The sequence below is a fragment of the Balearica regulorum genome, chromosome 2, assembly GCF_011004875.1.
Source record: "Balearica regulorum gibbericeps isolate bBalReg1 chromosome 2, bBalReg1.pri, whole genome shotgun sequence".
Lineage (NCBI taxonomy): Eukaryota > Metazoa > Chordata > Aves > Gruiformes > Gruidae > Balearica > Balearica regulorum.
Window position 1 is genome coordinate 122,681,114 of NC_046185.1, and position 20,749 is coordinate 122,701,862.

Below are 20,749 nucleotides of genomic sequence, written 5' to 3' on the forward strand. Positions count from 1 at the left end.
ATCTTGTGGTGTTTGACTCAATGATCTGAACAGATTAACAATTTTAAGAAAAGAAAGATGTCTTGGCCACAAGTCAGTATCTTCTGTTTTGATGATAATTCACTTGCTGTGTAACAAACTCTGTGAGCAGATCCTGCCTAATTTTGAAGTTCCATGTAAAAATAAACCCAACTCAATTCTGTGATAACCTGACTACGAATTTAGGGGGGGTTGTGTCTCTTGATTTTTCATTATTTCACAAAATAGTATTAAATATGACCCATTTAAATTGTTGTGCAGAAACACTGTAAATGTTCCAGAAGTGACAAAGGGTATCTGAAAGGATGATTGTTTTTTCCCTAACTTGGAATTCTAAGATTTAATCTCAGTAGTCTTTATTTCTTCATCTGCAGAGATAGAGCAAAATGTGTAAGTATCATGAAGCTGACAGCTTAACGTGTTAAGACAAGAATGGTCCAGTACCAAGTAACATATTAAAATATCTAGGTGTGGATTTTTTGTTTTTTTAATCAACTGGGTCTGAGGTGAAATGGTTCACTAAATCGAGTTAGTTCTGAGTTTTTTTCTTCTATATCTTTGAGTGATTCTTTGTGATGAACAGTGTTACCAACTTCATTTCTCTATGATTTTTGATGTCTTACTTGGTACATTCATGTAATTTTTGTTTATCATGTTTTCACTTTCACCCTTTTGCCTCCTTTTCTCTGTTTACAGTCTGCCACATTTATACTAATTCCAAAGTATCTGTATTTTCAAATATCTTTTTTTTTTGTTTGTTTGCTACGAGTATATACACACACATGCAGTTGTGGTCCCAGCAACGTTGCTCCCAAACATTTCATCTACATTATTCTGTTTGATTTGCTCTCCTTTTGACAGTGCCTTTGCCTACAGACACTATTACCTTCTTATACTATTTGTCAGTATGACAATAGAAGCAGTGTAAAGCTTGTCTCCTTACAGAACTCATGTTTGTGAGTAGTTCTTTTGTTTGATATAAACTGATAGATTTCTTTTTCCTCTTTTTCTAGGTTTGCATGGCAATACTTAGGACATACATTAGTATCAAAGAATCAGGCCTTCTAAAACGTGCAGGTATGATATAATAGTAGCTTTTGATGTATCTTTGATACTTAGCCTATTTAAAGCAAATAAAATAATCCATCAGGAGAGAAATGGGTGCCACTTCAGCAGTGAATAAGAAGTTCTGATTTCAAAAGAATATCATCCAATCCATGTGTTTTCGTGTTCCAGTTTCGTGTTAAGGCTGGGTATTTAGATATGCAGTTATCTCAGGAGGTTGTTATAAATCTTACTTCCACGGAAAATGAACCTGACCCAAATGGAACTGGGCTTGAGAATAGAAATTAGTAACTGAGGCAGGAAGAAAGTTTAACAGAACCAAAATTTTGTTCAGACACTTTTGAACACCCTGGCTGAACATCACAAATCCAAACCCTTTAGAATTAAGCTCTTAAAATGAAGTGCTTTTATGGCACCTGAGCAGCTTTAGTTTAGTCCTTTGACATTACCATATATGCAAACAATTACGATCAACTGCAGTCCCTAAAATGTGTTAATGCAAATCCATCTGAGCTTTTGAGTTCAGAAAGGGCTACATTTTACTCTGGACAGTCATTCCTTTTGTACGTGTCCTGAGCAGTCTGAAGTTTTTGAAAGCTTATTAGAGTGTGGTACAATGTGCACGCAGGATCCCGTTGCACCCTGTGCAGTAATGTTCCCGTGCTGGCATACTGAGCATTGTAATGTAGGTGACACTGGGTAAGTAAGACCATCCACCATGGTAACGCTGCACTGCACTTCCTAGAGCTTCATGTTTGGAAAAGCCTTACTACCTTGATGCGCTTACCAAATCTAACCTGGTTTTGTGCTTTTTTCTTGTGCTGCACCAAATCAGCTAAGCTTTCTTGAAACCCACAGAACTTACGGTGTTCAGCTCAATGACATGAGATATTTCAGAATTCTGGGTCTAGTAAGGTTAACACTGTATTCAAACTGGATCCTTTCACCCATTTTTCTCCATATTCCTGTCCCATAATGTCCTGGATAATTAAAGGTTGTTAGACTGCATTTAAAATTTAAGGAAATAACTTGTCTAAATAGTTAGCGTCAGTTAGCCCAAAGTAAAATTATTTTAATTGCTTTTTCAGTCCGAATATTTGTGAAATATTACAGAGAAGTTACTCCTGGTATGGATTTTGATTCTCAAGTGCTGAATGATCTTCTTATTTCTTTGCTCAAGAACTGTTTGTTGCAGGAAGTATTTCAGATATTGAATGTAACTGTACGAATCAATACACTGGTAGGTGACCTTGTAATATTTTTAAAATCTTTGATCCATAGTTTCTTAGTTTTTTGAGTACTATGCCAGTTGTAGTAGTAAGTTGGGTTTTTTTACTTTGGTACTCAAATCTTGGAGGAAAGAAAATAACAGAGTTGCAAAACTTACTGTGCTTTTTTTGTCTAAATTAGCCAGCTGTAGATGTTCTTCTGAAAGTCTTTGAGCATGTGGCTTCTTTGAATATAAGAGATGCTGTGCCTACATTACTTGGTACCTTTCGTAAGGTATGAGTTTGATTGTACTACTGCTACTTGTTGGAATTTCTGAAATACCTTGTCTCTTTTAATACTCAAACACATCACTTTAATATTATTTCAGTAGTATTTTTTAAAGTTATATTGTGACTAGCTGAATTTGTGGTAGGGGTTTCCATTTATCCCTTATTTTTTGACTGTGACATGTTTTTCCCATGGTTGTTTGTCACTTGCTTCTGGAAATATTTAAGTGATCATTATTTTTCGTATGCTTACTTTTCTTCCTGCTGTTTGATATTACAGCTCATTGATGCTGGTATGTTCCTTGAGTTTGAACATTTTGACTATATCATTAAGTTCCTTCACCAATTGCAAGTTTCCAGTCAGGAAGTAAATATCGTTTTGAACATAAAATCCAGGTATGTCTTTAAGGAGCTATTTTATTTAGTTAGTTCCTTCTTCAGGTTCTATTTTTATAAATTTATGTAAAATCTTTACAAGGCAATTAGAAAATGAAAATTTAGTGTTTTGGATGAAAATACTATATATCATGCCTAATTGTATTGTAAAGTGCTGTCAATCTACTGTGCTTCAAAGATTGTTAAGTCAAAACTTAGATTCTGACCGCAGTTATGATTAATTTTTTCCATATTGATCATCATTGTACAATCTGTTCCCAGCTGTGCTACGAGTTTATATAACTGTGGTCAAATTGGAAACATCATGGTTTGATAGATCATTTAGGCCTGCATAAGCAGACAGTACTTCAGCAATAAACAGCCCTTCTAGGCAATAAGAGGATTAGTTATAATCTGAAGTAATTTTGTAGTTTCATTTACTGTGCTACTGCATAAACATTTGTGACAACACAACTAGGGAGGAAGGTCATTTTTTAAGTACTGCTGGATTATGCTGGGCAACATGTGAAATGACAGCCCAAATCTGTTCCAAAACTACTGATGTCTCCCCATCACTTGCACAAGATTGTGATCCTTTTTTTTTTTTTTTTTTTTAATATATCATCTGCATCATACATGCACATACAAGTTGAGAAACTAAAATTGTAATTCATAAAGCAACCTTTGATTATTAGAGGAAACCAAATATACAGCATCTACTGTGTGGAAACAAGCCATCACTGTTTCAAGTGAAAGCGCTGTAGAAATTATTTGCTGCTTTTCATACTTTTCCAATATAGTACCTTTCAGCCACGAATCTCAGTGTTTTAACAGTGCAATTTACCACACATGTTGGAGGTAATTTTTACCATTGTTTCAGTGGCAGCATCAGAATAAAGCATTATGCTCCTAGGTATTTGAAGCTGAATAGCACTTTTTCATGTAATTTGTTTTTTTTTTTTTACTTTTATGTCAGAAATACATACAATACAGTTCATTTACTTAATGGATTGCAAGTCTTATTCATACCTTTTCCGTTACATTTCTACTGAGACAAGGGAATATTTTCTGTGAAAACAGCTCTGCTCAATTACTTGCTTAATAGGCATACTGACTTCATTTGGCATGATTGTAAATGTCTGTTTTCGGCATCCAGTTTGTGTAGTGTAAATAGGATCAAAAATCATATCAGTTTTTAGTTCATGTATGATAATTTGTTGATCACCTTCTACTAGTGCATACTTTAGTTCAATAGGATATGTTAAAATTAAGTATTAATATTTATTTCTTATGGAAGATTTCAGGAAAGACATTTTGAAAAGAACTGGCTTTTTGACTTCAGCTTGGCAGTGGCTGAAATTCAGGTACAATATGTGCGTTCTTCAAGCCTATTGGAATACTTAAACCATGACTTCTAAACCTACAAGAAATAGCAATTTCTACATCATTTAAAATCAGTGGGCTTTATTATTAAGTATGTTGAGATTATGATAAAATATTTTGCAAAGCCATGTTTGGGAAAGATTAACGTGCAGGGGAAAACTGTCTTTGGCTTTTCTGTGATGTCAGTATTTTAATTTACATACTTGTAGTTTTTATCTTGGGTTTGCATCTAATTCAAAGATTTTATAATTTTAAGCAATTATTTCCCATGCCTTATATTTGTTGGGCTTGTAATTGGTAGTGCTACATCATTCCTCACCAAAAAATTATTTAATATGTTATTTAGCAGATAGAATTCATATCTAGTATAAAAAGACACAGTCGTAAAAGGCCATAATTGTCAACACTAAGCAGGTATTTTAAAGAATAAGGAAATACTATAAAAAATTCTCTAATTGGACACTTGCATCTTTCATATTCAAGGGCAGATTCCTTATTATGCACGATTATAATACAGTTTACATATTATCACACTTACTGCACAGATCCTGAGACCAAAATTTAAGAAGGGAAGAACCAGGGCTGATTTTTTCACTCGTCTAACACCAAAGTCATCAAGTGATCTGGCAAGCAAAAGACTAATTCATATAGAGAATAACCATCAATTTGGCATGCATTGTGGGGAAAAGAGGAAAAAAAAAAAAAAAAAAGTAAAAAAAAAAAAATACTGGATGAATGCCAGTTCTTAAATAGGATGAATAAGTTATGAGCTTCCCCAATTGGGGTCATGACATAAATGGAAAAAAGGATTTTAATTTCTTGAGGGTCAAAAGTTGATTAGCAGTCCATGCAAGTTAGGCAACATGTAACTGTGCCATATTGAACGTGGCGTTCTTGGCAGTAGCATTTCATCTGCATCTTTTTTCTTCTTTAAGTCTATCGCAGGTGTATATCTTGAATTTCAGGATATTTTCTGTTTGGTGTTCTGGAAGCAAATTTGCTTATATTTATCCCTTGCTTTCTTCACAGCATTGCAAGGAAAAAAGTGATTGGACCAAGCTGGGAGCTTTGTATGTTAATGCGAGAGCTGGATGTGAACATTTTGATGATCTTCAGAAATTGTCTTTTTGTATTGCTGAAATACTAACCAGAGATTCTGAGACAGACAGACCAGGAGTTCCTTTTTGTGATTTTGCTGATGCAGGTAAAATTAAGATGCAAGAAATGCTTTTTGTTCATCCCTATTCTTTGTAGAGTTTTCAAAACAGGTAAAAAACCAAATCTGTGTACTATTTTTCTGAATATTAATTATTTTTATATGTTACAATGTTCAGAATTTCTTGAGATGCAAATACAATCAGCTAAAATGCTCAATAGAAACCATTTTCCATCTTCCTAATAAGTTTGCAGAAATCTGAGGCTCAGTGAAGTGTCAGTGGGATATTAAAGCAGTTTATAATGGATGACTCAGATCATTTCCAACCTGTATTAACTACTAAAACACAATGAATGTTTATTCCAGATATGTGACATGACCTTTCTGACCACAGACTTTCATGTTATCAAACAGCTATCACAGCTTCCAGTTGTGACACACGCAGACAATTTTGGTGGGGCCTGGAACTTAGTCTGTTTCCAAACTGATAGGCACCTCTATCAGTAAAGAATTTTTGAGCGCTCACCCCTGGTTTATTTATTGATTTTTGTAACTAGTGCACTATGTAATACTGATTTATGTACTACTGCACTAATATATTAAGTACATTATAAAACATACACCAAATATAAATTAAAAGTATGAGATAAAGATGAAATAAACACTACTTTTAAAAATATTTTAAATTATTTATATTTTTGAATAGTACAAAAAAATACTTTCTTCCCACACCTGAATGGATTGTTGTGCTCACACCCCAGTTTGGAGACCACTGCTGTAGAATACCAACAGTGCTTCCAAAGTCATATAATATGGTTGGAAAAACTTGTATTTACTCAGTTCTGTAATTGCCAACATTTCTTCATGGTGCCAGAAAATGCAAAGCTTACTTTACAAATAATGATGTTACTAAATTATGCCATTACATGTCCAAGCATCTTATGGATGAATTAGACTACTATGAAGTTGTGTCTGAATAAACTGTAGTTATTTACTTCTGGTGTTAAGACTTACAAAGTTGGTACTTTTAATGGCAAATACTTCAGAACTATATTTAATATTTTCACAATGACCGTGTTTCACAAGTGTGTAATTTCTTTAAAACTGCATTTACATGTAAAATTTAAAAAAAAAAAATCTTTTTTTTTTCTCTCCAGTAATAAAAAATCCACAACATAACGAAGCAGACAGAATTTTCATTGGGAGGATTGGGATAAGTGTAATGTATTCTTATCACAAAGTACTGCAGTGGATAAAGGTATACTGGACTATAGTAACCTGACTGGAAGAAAAAGAATGAGTCATTTCTTTTCTAGATGTTAAACTGTGTTTCCTTAGCTGAATGAGTGGATGTGCCACCTGCCTCCCCACCATCTTACTACTTCTTAATTGTCCAGCTGGATCAAAGCATTTTATTGTGCCTTTCGGAACAGTAGTCGTCTGTGGAGCCTGTCATAACTTTGTCTTGCAACCTAAAGACTTGATTGTTCTGGTTCAGCTTTTGACTTTTGAGCTAAGGATGAATCTGGATCAGAAGACAGGTCTTCCTGAGATTCTGGGGCAAGGTGCTGATGGGATGTTTCCCAGAAATAGCACTTTCTTCCATCTGGCAATACAGCTGTATTCTGCATTCAAGTAGTATTTACAAAAGTTTGAGCGGTCCCTTTCCTTCACTGATGCTTCTGAACCTGACTTCAAATGGAATGGATAAGGCCAGGAAGACAGAAGAAAAGCATAGCAAGGCTGCTACTGCACTTGGTGAACTGCTCATTCCCCAGAATGTCACTAGAAGTGCTTTTCTTCCATTGAATCTAGGGTTCTAAGTTCTGTGAATCTTGCAAAGAGTTGGACTTCATAAATAAATACCCTTTACAATCCTTTTTTTGCTGTCAAATACTACAAAGGGCCAGGGTTAAGAGACTAGGCCTTTCACTGGATTTCTTACACTCTTTAGGCCTCATGCAGTATTGATCATTAGTTTACTGCAGCAAGATCCGTTTCAATGCTAAATTCTTTTTCTTCCTGGAAGGAAGCAGTGTAGACCAAGCTAGATCTCCTATAAAATTCAATGTGACCAGAGGCAACGTAAGAAATAATACATTCCAAAATCATTGGTAGTTTATATTTTGGCCAGTGATCACATTCTGAACTTCCCTTTGTGTCAGTGGGCCTGATCCTTACAACTAATAATTATGCTCTACTGGGATGTTCCTCATCCCATACAAGATGATTTCCAGCATGTGTTTTTATGAAGAAAAGTAAACGCTCTCCTTGTCCCCTTTTGTCTCTTGGGGTTTTTTGTGAATTATCATCAAGGAACCCTTTCTAGTTTACATCAAAGGATTAAAATATCTTTTGTACTATTATCTCTAGGGGATGACCTTCAGGAATTCTGTTATGTCAAACCTGTGCACTGCTCAGTCTCTTTTCAGGGTCAACCCAAGTCCCAGGAGATATTTGACAGAGGTGCTTAGTCTAGAGGCAGTACACCCATTTTGATGAATCATTAATTTTGCAGCATCAGCTTGTTGAGTGGAATGGTCTTTATTGGGTCCCTATCAAGCTGCAGCATAGTGTCATACTGTTCAGGGGGAAAGGGAAGGAGAAGGGGTCTTTGCATTAGCACTTTTGTAGTAGTCCACTAGAACTTTTTTAAGCATTTTTGTTCCATAAAACTCAGCAGTTAAGATATTTCTGGCCATAGAAGAGGTAGTCTAAATTTTTGGCATTGAGGAACGGTCAGTGTTCACATGCCCATCAAAAAGCTTAGTTTGGCTTGGGTTTTAGCTGTTTTCCAGATCCATCTCAAGGGAGATCCTGATACTTGGGTTGCAGGACCTCTGATGCTCCAAGGATGTTCATCTTCATGTCCTAATTTCAGAGGTGCAAGGTGTCAAAAGCATGTGTAGTGTTTCTCTTGTATAACAGGAGTTACTAAAAGTAGACAGTTCTTACGATACTGTGATTTTTTTTTTTTTTCATGTCTAGAGCAAAAGGTCATTGCTTCCTTGAGAATGTTGTGTTAGGTATCAAACCCACCTCTCAACAGACTGTTCATGAAGATCCTCAGATAGCTTTGTTGACAGCCTGGGTTGACCACATGGGAGCGTGAATGAGGCTGTGCTCTCAATGATTTTTATCAGAACTGACATCCCAAATTGATTTCTTTAACCAGTTTTATTCCATTATATGTATCAGATATGTCCCTAATCCTGTGGTTATGGGCTAGTATCTGCTTGATCCCATCTCTTGTTTCTTCCAAAAAGTGGTCCAGAAAATAAGATAGTGATGGACTAGTTCTTCCTGTTGTAATTTAGGCCTTCCAAGTAATTTTGGCCTTAGGATATGCCCTGTGCCATTTTATTAATATGTTGGACTGCCTAAAGCTCTAGATGTGCTTTTCAGATCACTTTCCTTTCGTGAACATCAAACTTCTGTGTCACATAGCTTTGATGCTTGGTGGCTCTCTGGGATAAAATATGTATGCTCCTTGGTCCTGAAGAGAATATTCTTTGCAAGAACTAAGCAAAGTTCATAAAACAGATGTACTTTGGAAAAAGAACATGCAAATTTTAAACACCTGAATAGGTCTTCCATGGTGACAGCTCTTCAGGCAACACTAGACTATGTTCTGGATATTTACTTGTAGATAATCCTGCAACATTAACACTCCTTTGGCAACTACTTCATCCACTTCCTATTTCAACTATTTTCTATCTTGAAGGACTTTGCTATGGTTTATTTTTACCCAACTTTTTATTACTTCAGAGCATTGGTCAGAGGTTCTTGTCCAATTATGGATCTCATTCCACAACTGCATTTTAATTGGGTGCCTGCCCTTCATAGATCATTTATGCTTATAGCTGCATGCTTTCCATCTTTCTATAAAGACTCACTTCTTAGTGGCCTGCCCTTTTGCTAGTAGGATGGAATAGATGCATATCCTCCTTAATTTTGTATTTTGTTTCTGGTTGGCACTTAAATTTCAAATTTCTATTTTGCTGTCAGAAGTTTCATCTGAGTCTTTCTGGTAGGTATTTTTTCCCTTCAACTACATATATCTACAGTTCTTCACACCTTAAATGTTAACTACAATGATGTAGTTAGTATTCTTTTATGGGTTATGCTGAGATAAACGATTGCAAGTTCCTGTAGGACTTCAGAAGTCTCCAATTCTGAGCATATGCCAGTCCACAGTATGCATGTGCACATGCATAAAGCATTTTCAAAAAACAAGCTGCTTTTCAGTCAACTTCTGTGTTCTCCTAAACCTCCCTTTTCCTCTACCTTCATGACCCTCGTTCTGCCACTACTATGCAGGCACACACATGACCACAATTTTTAATAAGCCACCTCCTCATCAATGCACCCACTAAGCAAGAGCTAAAACATGTCTAGTTTGGAGTTTCATTCATGTTGCTTGACCAGCAAGGAGCAGCCAGACAAGGACAAGTGTTGAATCCTGCCTGTCCTTGCCTTGCTGGGGACATTAATCTGATATCCCACCCTGACTTGACCATCATCTCTTTTTAGATTGGTCAGATCTTAATTATCTTTGAGACTGCTATCTTTCTTCCATCTTTGACTGAAAAGGCCAACCCCAAAGTTGCTAAGAGGAAGCTTCAGTAGGAAACGAGTCTAAATATCAACGTGGAATATGATGATAAAGTTGGTGGTGGTTATACTGTTGGCCAGATAGGCCCAATTTTTTCCAGCTTACTGTCCTGCTGGGTAGAACTATCAATGTTTTCTTTGGCTTAAAGTTTAAAAATTATGCCTCTGCTGCAAAATGAAAACTCTCTGTATGATGTTTTTAGAATTTTGTAGGTTGTGTAGTGCTGAATGGAAGCAAGAGAGTAAAAATATTACTATATTAAAGACATACAAATTAATTATAAATTGTATTAAAAATACTGTATAGGAATATTATATAGTAGAAATAATGTTATGGGGGAATAGTGTGCTGGGAACTGTTCAACAATGGGGGGGGGTTGCCTACACAGTCAAAAAAACCTTAGTATTCATTAGAAATTTTACCATAGTTTTTTTTTTCCCCCCACGACTCATTTTGGATAACTAAACTGATACATATAAATTTGTATCACTGAACTAAATCTGCTGTAAATATACTCCGTGTTCACTGATATCATTGCTTTCTCTGACCTTCTCCCTTTCCCTTCTTCCTCTTATGCTAGGGAAGGAAGGTTTTGGATAAATTGCATGAGCTACAGATACATTTTACAGTCTTGAAAGGACTTACAGGTGCAGAGAGGTTAGCATCGAGATGTCAAATTGTTAATAAAGCTGCAGAAATTTTTCTTAAAACTGGAAGTTTGGATGGAGCGACATGGGTATTGAGAGGTAAGCTTGTCTTAAAAAACTGAGTTTTGACTTAAATTTGAACAGTCCCCTTCTATGACAGATTTCAGATAAAACTTACAGGCTGGTCTGTGTTATTAAATAAAGTTAATAATATTGGAACAAAAATAAAATGCGATCCATCTTATTGCTTAGTATTCTTCTTGATAACAAATACTATGACTGATACTAAATTTTTTTTGGAAAAGTTTTCACATTAGTCTACCATCAACACCATTCTACTCAAAAGCCTACCATCATAAGGGAGGGGTGCAGCTTGGAAAGTGACCCTGTCCCATGTAGATTTCCTTTGAGCCAGGTGACATTCAGTGTCAAAAACTTTTAAGGCTTGGGTCAATGCAGTGTTTCTTTACCCCTCACAGTATCCGCATTTAGTAAAATAGCTTTAGAATAGTACCATATTTCTGTAATTAAATAGTGCATAATTACTGGCTTTTTGGAATTCTGATCTGCTGAAAAGAGAAGAAACTCAGAAACAAGAATAGAAGGTGTTCTACAAAGTAATATCGAGGAACTAAAATTTGCTATTCAATTTTATATATGTACATAGACATACAGATATTTATATACACACGTTTATATATGTCACTGACAGTCCATTTTACTATCGTGATACTTAATGATAGGAGATATTTACAATATAAAGGTTCAGAGAATCCATCTGAGAAGCATTGGTGATAAGGAACAAATTGCTAATAACTAAACTGCATTTTCTGTGAAATTCTGAAATTTGTTTTCTGCTGCAGTTTACAGTATGTTCTTAATGCCCAAAAGTCTCAGCATCCAGCAGTTTCCCTTCATAGAAATAACTCTGCACTGTTCTTTGCCACAGAGTCAGAGTGGACTACAAATGCACCATTGTGGCCCTGTGATAAAATGGACATCCTTAATCGACATAATCTGTTATGTACACTAGTGCACAAATACTTGAGGAAGAGTTTATACAGGCAGGCATTTGAAGTTCTGCAGAACTTACCAGGTTTTCAAAATCATTCCGGTAAGTAAAGAAGAAGGTACTGTGTTAAAAGCTAAAAATTTAACAGATGACTCTGTACTGTTCTTTTGGTTTGTTTTCCAGCTAAAATTTGTTAAAGAAGTAAGATGGTTTTAGACAAGCCCATTTTTTTTTCCAAAGAGTATGGTGTCAATTAAAATATGTATTGTACTCTGCAGCTCTTGCCACACACATGCATACACACATGCACATACACATACTTGTGCGCACTCAGTTTATACACCTATTTTCTCTTTCCAGTTGGCTTAGTTACACAGGAAAGACCCTCTAAATTTTTATGGATCATACACAGTGTATACAATAAGGTATATCATACAATAGGGATATCATTGGGGCGATTAATTTTATTTAACTGCAGATGAATGAGCTAGCTAACCTACACTTCTTTTACATACTCTGTTAAGAACCGAGTGCTCTTTTGGGCTGAATTTACCTGACAAATTTTGGATGTGCACTTCAAGATGATATGCACAGTTACTTAGGCTCCACTGAGGAAACCTCAGCTGATTCCTCTGTGTAGGTCTCAGTCCTGTTGCCAGTGTGTGCTTTTACGTATGTTAGGAGAGCTTAGTTGGAAGCCCATCTGCTTAGAGAATCTGACAGGATCTAGTCCTTTGGGGCATGAGGTGGATACAAGGCTGCTCAGCCATGCCAAGAAGGGGACAGTTGAGAGGAAGGGGACAGTTCAGAGCAAGAGTAGAAGCAGAACTTGAAGCACCAAGGTGATTTTTATTGGTGCAAATTTTAAGTCTGAGAGATCAGGTGTAGATTGTATTTATAGGCTTGGGCAAGTTGAATGTATTTTATCTGATCCTATTGCTTTTGACAGCTAATTATCACTTGGACCTTAACACTTCTCTTTCACAATGTGAATGAACTGTATGAAAAGACTTGATGAATAAAGCATTATCGTAAGTTATCTCAACCTTGTTCCATTTTGCTGATAGAAGCAAGAGTCCTGATTTAGGTACTGATTGAGAAGCGGTTCTTTAATTAGATTTGCATTTTGACTTAATTCAGTAGTTAATATTTTTCATTTCATTTCAGATACTGTAGATGTTTCTCAGTACAGTTGCCTTTTTAACAAGCTGATAAATGCCTGTTTTGAGAGCAAGAACCTTGGGGTCTCATCTTCTGCAGTAGACTTCATGCTTTCAAAAAACATAGCTATTGATTTTTTTTTACTTAGAGGATTGATCACAGCTTTGGGAAGAAGTTCTTTGTGGTCTAAAGCTAGGACCTATTACAAAAGTAAGTTGCTGCTTAAACAATATCCTTCCCTTACAGTCTTTGGATAACATATGCTCATAACAGCTCAGTGTGTTGGGGAGAAATGGGTAAGAGTATACTTTGTAAGAAGAAAACTGTACTTTCTGTATCACTATCAGGAATTTTTTTGTAACCAAAATGTTTATTGGGAAATAGTGACAGCTGAAAATATGAATCAGTACATACTACCTGGCATGAAATAAATGTAATTCTCATTAAATTAAATTTTTATGTTCAATTTCAAAATTTCAAAAATGTGAATCCTTCACTTTTCATCTCAGCAAATTAGATTTCTTTATACTTCTGTTTAGAGCTGTGGCGGTAAAATTATTTAAGATTTGAGAGGTCCAGCTAAGACGTTTATCTTAATTAAGATAGAAAATTCTTTTCAACTAAAAGCTAACAGTCTGTGATTGTTTTCTGAGCTAAGATAATATTGGGTGTGCTACTCTGATAGGGTCCACCACAAGCCCTGTCTCCATATTGTCACGTTATTTACTGTTTGATTCCATCTTAGAATTGTGGCGGTTAGCAAGCTACTTAAGGAGCCCAACCCTCTGGGATGGATATTTCGCTTTGTTAACGTTGGTTAACAAACCATTGGATTGGTTTTCCTCACCTCTTTTTTTGTTTTGGTTTTTTTTTCCTCTCCCCTGAAACGCTGTGTAGGTGGGGTCTCTGGGATCGCTTGGCAGAAGACGGGAGCAAAGGGGGAGATGCTGTTCAAATGTCCTCTCACTGTGGTTATAGCTAATAAAGCTTCTGTCAGACTAAATTGTACTTGTTTTATTACGCACTTGGAGACCTTGTATTTCTGTCAGAGCTTTTTAATCATCACTGATAATATTCATTGATAAAAATAACATTGTACAACAGTGAATATTATGAGTGAATACTATTTGCTGTGTTCTCAAATCGGGCCATTTCACAGGTGAAATAGTAAAATTCATTAAGAGTTCAGGGTTGGGGACTTCTTCCACATTCTTAGCCACATACTGAAGAAAACAGATCTGTATTCAGTATTGGTAATCCTTACTCCTTACATTTCTGCATTTACTCTCAGGTGCTTTATCATTGGGTTGCTACCCACCACTGCAGGGAAATTTGTATCAGAGACTTTTGACGATTCCATCTTACCTGTCTGAAGTTGAGATGCTGTTGGCCATCGAAATATTTCTTGTTTCAAATGCCAGTGATATTCAAAGTCCAATGGCTACTAGTCAGACTCTTCAAATAATACTGAAAAGGTTTGTCATGTATGTACTATTTTGATTGTATTTATCCACGTGATCATGTAATTAACAAGAGATCTTATTTTCCATTGGCTGGGAAACAGAATGCTTGGGTTTAAACTTGGCTTTAGTCCTTATTTCTAAACTGGTTATCAACAGTAAATGTTTGGTTTGTGGGGTTGTTTTTATTGTCAATATTACTTTTTCATGTTTTTAGCAGAAAAGTAATTGCTCCAGAGTGATACTGGCCTGTGTTCCCTAACTGAATGTCTCTACGGCACTAAGAGTGTACTGTATTTTCAAAAACAGGATAGTTTGATATCTTGGTGTATAGATTCTTGTGTTGTGGTCAAGCAGTGGAGTAGAAGGGCACAGTGAAAATGTTACTCCTTTCAAAAAGCAACTCTAACATTTCTTGGCTGTTTTCTGGAAAGTGCGTGAAGCCATTTTCTTGATTCTCTTTACAGGGGATATCTCGATGTTAAATTTGTTAGATTTTTTTCCCCCTTTCTGTGAGACTTAATACCTTCAGATAAAAATGTTTTTTGTTGCTTTTTCCTTTTGTCCATAAACCACCAACCACTGTCACTAGATTATACCTATAATTTACTTTTCAAGAGCCCATTTTCTCTAAGATTGATTGGCTCAGCATCAAAATGTGAAACTGCATAGGAAAGCTACATTTGTTAAGAAGGATGAACAGGGGCATCTCAAACTTGAGTACTCATGTCTGTCTTCCCCTCTACCCTTCCCAAGGAATACATCTCTTAATTTTGTTCTTTTGATAAATGAGAAGGGTTTTATCTCTTGTTCTCATGTGCATGCTGTTGTATCTCTGCTTGTTTGCTTTAAGAGTAAGTTCTGCTCTTGCAAAAATGTAGGCATGTCACTTAGGCACATCCTTGTTCCAAAAGTGATTACATGCCAAAAATGAGTAATCCTTACAGATTCAAGCATGTACATGAATTCTTCCCATATCCAGTTCATAAAATGGTTTACATTCCTTTACTGAATTTTCCAGCTCAGAGTAGAACGTTTCTCCATGAAACGTGCTGTGAATATTGCAGACCTACTTTGCACTGGCATTGAATCCTATTACTTTTTATTACCATAAAATATGTTAAAAATATACTTTTTCTAACTTTTTAATTCTACAGAATAATCAGCTAAAATTTGTCAGGAAAATTAACATAATCTATGATAAGTGAGGTGAACACAAGGCATTATTTTAATGTTTTTGTAATCTTATTGCCAGTATAAAGCATCAGACAGGTGACACAGGACCTGTATAATACATAATTTTGTATTTGTGAAAATTCGCTTACAGATGTGAAGATCAGACAGTTCAGAATAACAGTGACTATCAGGCAGCAGTGGAGAGACTGATCTTGGCCGCTCGTGTATCTGATCCAAAGCTTTTTCTCAAGCATATGACAATGAATGTTAATATGGAAGAAGTTTACAGCTTGGAGCTTACATCTGCTCTAAAATGGCTTCAGGAGAATATGATATGGGCTGGGAAGGTCTGGCTGTTCCAATAGTCATTAAATAGTAAGGACTTTTGGGTTTTAATGGTTAAAGCAATCATTGTTGAAAATAATACAAATTAATAAAGGCAGTTCCCCCTGCGTTCGGACTGTGCCTTACTGATTTACAGCAAGGCTTCAAACTCAAATTTCATTTTTTTCCTGAACTATATGTATTGTCACAGTGATTTACATAGATGCTTTGTAATGGCATCATTAGATAATGAGGAAGCTGCAGCCTCAGAACCTACATTCTCCTTTTTTACAGAGAATCTAGCACTGTTACTGTTCTCCCAGCAGGTGATAGTATCTAAGTGCATTGATTGAGGGTATCTACTGGTTTTGAGTGAGATGTCTTCCACATTGCTTCATAGTCTGTAGAAGTAATACATGTTTCCTTTTGTCTTCCTCATGGTATCTTGTGAGGATATTGTCCCATCTGTGTACTCCTTAGAGACCTTCATTTCTTTACTCCAAAAACCCAGTAAAAAGCACTGAGAATAAAATAACTTCAAAATCACTTGAGACATGCCGCCTTTGACAGAATTGAGAGAGGCTACACAAGTTGCTCACAGCTGAAGGTTTAGTTGTGTCTTGATAATAACTTGTATATGGCTTCACATTTGTATATATTCATACTTCCACTGAAGAGGAAAACTTGCTTTCTCCCTTGATTGTGCTCTTAGAGGGAAGCGGTTTTGCCCATTTTTTAGTTTCTGCCAACTGCATGAGGAGATGGAGGCTTCTAGCAAGCTGGTTCTAGCATTCCTGGTTCTTCAGGAATTCTTTTTTCCACGTGCAAATCCTGAATCAGATTTGGAGCATGAATTGCTTATGTCACATTTCATCTACTGATGTGCAGCCTGAGTGAGAAGAAGTAAACATTTCATATCAGAAAACTCCTGTGGCAAATCAATGGGACTTCTGTCAAAGTTGCTACTTGCCTGAGCTCCCCACTTCTGTATTAGTTAGTTTAGATCTCCAGTTTAGATCTCTACCTTCACAAACATGCCAGTAATACAGCTCTTTTGGTCCTGCGCTCCATCCCCTTTAGAGCTTTTTGTGCTGAAAATTGCTGCTGTCTTGGGTATGGAAGTTCATGGGGGTTTTAAGGCTGTTCCATCATAAGTGAGATCAAGATGGTGGCATAAGCCCTCAATTTTTCCCTCCTTTGGGGCAGCATGAGTCTGCTCCCAGTTCCAGCAGCATTACTGCAGGTGTCCTTTACACCTCTGAATCGTGAAAGCTATCATGATCTTAGCGCTGGATGGTTGGGGGGGAGGGTTGGAGGGGTGTCGGTGTTTTCTTATTTGGGAGGGTTGCCACTGTAGTCTTGAGGTTCATCCCATTAATCTGATGTCATTAATCTGCTCGACAGTTGTTAGATTCCTCACCCTCTTCAGTGTCAGGTCCTGACCCTTTTCGATACCACTGCTCATCTAGTCTGTCTGGGAGTTGCTACTGCAGAAGAGAGGACTGAATCTGACAACTGCCAAGATCACTGTCTTCCTCCTGTGCCACCTGTACAGAAAAATGTGAGGATAGAGGCTCTTGTGTTTTCACAAGTATCATTCTTCTGTAGGGATCTCATCTGCTTTCCTTCTAAAAAAGGGTAGATTAGGTATTAACAATCAGATGGCATTTCTTTAAACGCTCCTTACATCAAAATTTCTCTTGCAGAACAGTTGGCACTAGTTCAAACAGACTTTGGGTTCCACCGCGTGGTATTCCCCAAGATGGCTCTGCCATTTGTAAGGCTGTCCACCTCGTCAAATCCAGCAGCATTCTGCTGCTTTTGTTTGCCAGTAGCTGAAAGACTGGGTAAGAAGGGACCGGGTTTCAGATGAGGGATCGAAACTGATGTTCTTCCAGCCACTCCAGCATTAGTGGCAAGAGCAATTTTGGAAAGTTTCAGCAAACTAAAACTGGCAGTGAGAAACTAAGTCATTTTTGCTAATTACTTTTTGTAAGATCCTTTGTAGCTTAATCTCCCTTGGAATTAGACAGAGGCTATCTGAACCTCAGCTAAATCCCACGTTTCTGTAAGCGGTACCAGATGTGGCTAATACTGTGTTTGAGAGACGCAGAAGGACAAAATTCTCTTAGTAATCTGTATGGCTTCAAAGCTTGGGATGTCTAGAGACAGCATTATTTTTTCCATTATAAGCAACCTTGAATTTTCACTTGGATCATCCCCAGAAAAAAATTTCAAATATTGCTTTATTTTTCAGACAGAGGTTAATCATTGACCTTCTAGCTTAACTTGGAACCGTGTAAAATATGTGCAATGTTTTGGCTCCATTTCCTGAGTATCATCTTCAGCTGATAGGATGCAATCTCAGTCATGTTTTATATTAACAAGCAAAGCAAGCTCCCCACATCATTGCTCAGAAGTTTTGTTACAACTGGTGCATCTGGTGTTTCTGCCAATATAGTGTTTCTCCCTATCACCGTGATAAACCAGTAGGCAATTTAAACAACTTTACTGTTCCTGCATTTCACATTTTTGTATTGTCTGGGTCCACTTGAAATACCACATGTATCAAAAACCAGAAAGGTTTCTTGAGCAACATTCTCAGTACCATTTTGTTGACAGAAATTCCATGTGCTAAACAGGACAAAACTCTATGTGGAACGGAAACGAGCCTGCAAAGATGAAAAAATGTTCCAAAGAATAAAGTTAAGTACAACAGAGACAATGCAGTTTTGCAGAGCCAGCCACTCAGTAGACAATATCCATATTTTTGCTTTTCTCCAGGTAAAAGTTACTGTTTGTTAGTAGCTGAAAGAACTTCTGTGTTTGAGATTAAGCAACTCATTTGATATATTTAATTTTTCATATAGGAAATAAAATGTATGTTTACCTGTTTGCAGAGAGGGACAGAAAAATGGGCAAAAAACCTTTCCTGTGCTGCGCTCAGTAGGTCTAGACAACACTGCGCTCCTTCAGTGTGTTGTTAGATGCATGAGAAATTCCCTTTGTGAAAATCTTTCCTCAGTTTTCACCGATGACAAGGTATGCTCTTGGAAAGATTAGTTTTGTTAGGTATGGACTGTTTCTTGTAACTAAAACAGAATAATGTTGTTTGGAAGACTTAGCACAATTTTATTTCGAAGCATTGACAGTTTTGAGAGTTTCTCAACCCACATTGGGGACGGAGGTGAGAAGCTGGAAGTGGAAGCTTGATAGTTTTACAATGTTTTATAAAAAGCAATTGGGGGGATCACTTTGGAGGAGTTGTTAAGATGTTAATAAACTTTTTTTATTCTTTATATGAAGTATCCAAAATATCTGTGAGTCAGTATTGTCGTTAAATTATTTAATTCTGTTCAGGTCCCTGTTACTAATACTCTTCGGTATGCAGGAGCATAGGCAAGTGGCAAAGTAGACGTGGAGAGTTTAATATCTTGTAACCACTACAAGAATCTAGAGTATGATATGCTGCATGAGGAGGTTAAGAATGTGTGAAATCAGTCAGACTACGCAGTTTTTCACCATGCCGTAGCACATAATGTAGCAAATGCTCATGAATAAATTGGGCTGAAACTCCCAGCTGTGGTCATGGCCAGCTTCCAGTTTCAACTACAAGACTCGAGCAGAGGCTGCAGTGAGGCCTATGGGCTGTGCTCTGTTTGCTGAAGAATTCTAACGGATGTTAGTGAGAGTGTCACATGAGGAGAAATAGTAAAATCCCTGGTATAGTAATGGAACTTTTAAGTACCACAATCTTAATGCTGTACTCCTCAGCTTAGTAAAATACAGCCCCATTAAGAGCAATTACTAGTTCACATTTTTGTCCTTTCACATTCTCCAGATGCATTTTGCATCTTTGTGGTTTGGGGTTTTTTTTTGGCCAATCCCAGGTCTATGTTTTTCAGTCTTAACTCCTTCTGCCTAACTCCTTTCTAAAATGAGTCGTGTTATGAGTAGTATCAAAAATTAATGCTGACATTATTGGCCTCAGAGCTTCCGTGCCATTGTGTGTGATAAGATTGGAGAAACATGCTGCTTTTTGATCATCTGCAGTCCGAGGACCAGAACAGAAACAAAGGAGCAAGGAGAAAATGGCTCAGTTGCAACAACTTTATTGTGATGCTTAAAATTCTCCTTCTGTTCAGGGACAAGAAGTAGTCAAAATATAAACTGCTTCAGATGTTAATTTTATCTGTTACAAAACAAGATTTCCATTCAGAAATGTCTTGTGCCCCTCTTGCTGAGCCAGTGGGGATGTATCCTGGGAACTGATAGGTAATGACAAGATAAAGTCACAATACTAGTCCCATGGAATATTGTGGGGATATTGATAAGCACTAAGTGTTGAGACCTTCAGTTAAAAAATGGGAATTCATTCCTGTGCTGGGGGGCGGGTCGCTCTGGCTCTGTTTGCAAATGGGTACCCTACGCAATGGAGCTGGTATCTGCAGTGTCACCTGCTGATTACCTCTCCCAATTTATTTTATTCCTCACTGATTTAACAGAAATCCCGGGTGATACAAACAGCGCACTTTTCTGTTGAATCAATTAAATTTATTTTTGCCATCTGCATAATTATGCAACCAATTTGCTTACATAACTGATGGCTCCTATCAGGAGGCAAAAAACATGCACATTATGGAAATTATGCAAATCTCCCAAGGGTTGTGAGAGTGTTAACTTGATTTAAAGCTTCACTGAACTACAGATAGTTCCTAAACCTTGTCAGTCCTGTTTTTAACCTTTTCTGCCTGGAAATGCAATAGATTCTATGCAAATAACTCCAATCCCTAACAGTTAATCTCTCTTTGTTCTGAAACTCGACATCTTTGCTCTGAGGTTGCATGTCTCTGCATCAGCT

General features: G+C 36.8%; 1 protein-coding gene across 2 annotated transcripts in view; it reads left to right on the forward strand.

The window, feature by feature from the left end:
- The window catches only part of TOPAZ1 (testis and ovary specific TOPAZ 1), a 41,508-nt gene extending 24,358 nt beyond the window's left edge, over positions 1–17,150 (forward strand). For both annotated transcript variants that reach the window (XM_075745721.1, XM_075745722.1), the window contains exons 9-20: positions 1,032–1,095; positions 2,172–2,323; positions 2,494–2,586; positions 2,860–2,975; positions 4,252–4,318; positions 5,367–5,541; positions 6,651–6,751; positions 10,689–10,854; positions 11,705–11,869; positions 12,935–13,138; positions 14,220–14,403; positions 15,716–17,150. In XM_075745721.1, the coding sequence (XP_075601836.1) occupies positions 1,032–1,095; positions 2,172–2,323; positions 2,494–2,586; positions 2,860–2,975; positions 4,252–4,318; positions 5,367–5,541; positions 6,651–6,751; positions 10,689–10,854; positions 11,705–11,869; positions 12,935–13,138; positions 14,220–14,403; positions 15,716–15,929 (1,701 nt within the window). In that variant the 3' untranslated portion in view covers positions 15,930–17,150. The remainder of the gene's footprint in view (positions 1–1,031; positions 1,096–2,171; positions 2,324–2,493; positions 2,587–2,859; positions 2,976–4,251; positions 4,319–5,366; positions 5,542–6,650; positions 6,752–10,688; positions 10,855–11,704; positions 11,870–12,934; positions 13,139–14,219; positions 14,404–15,715) is intronic.
- Positions 17,151–20,749: the final 3,599 nt, after the last annotated feature.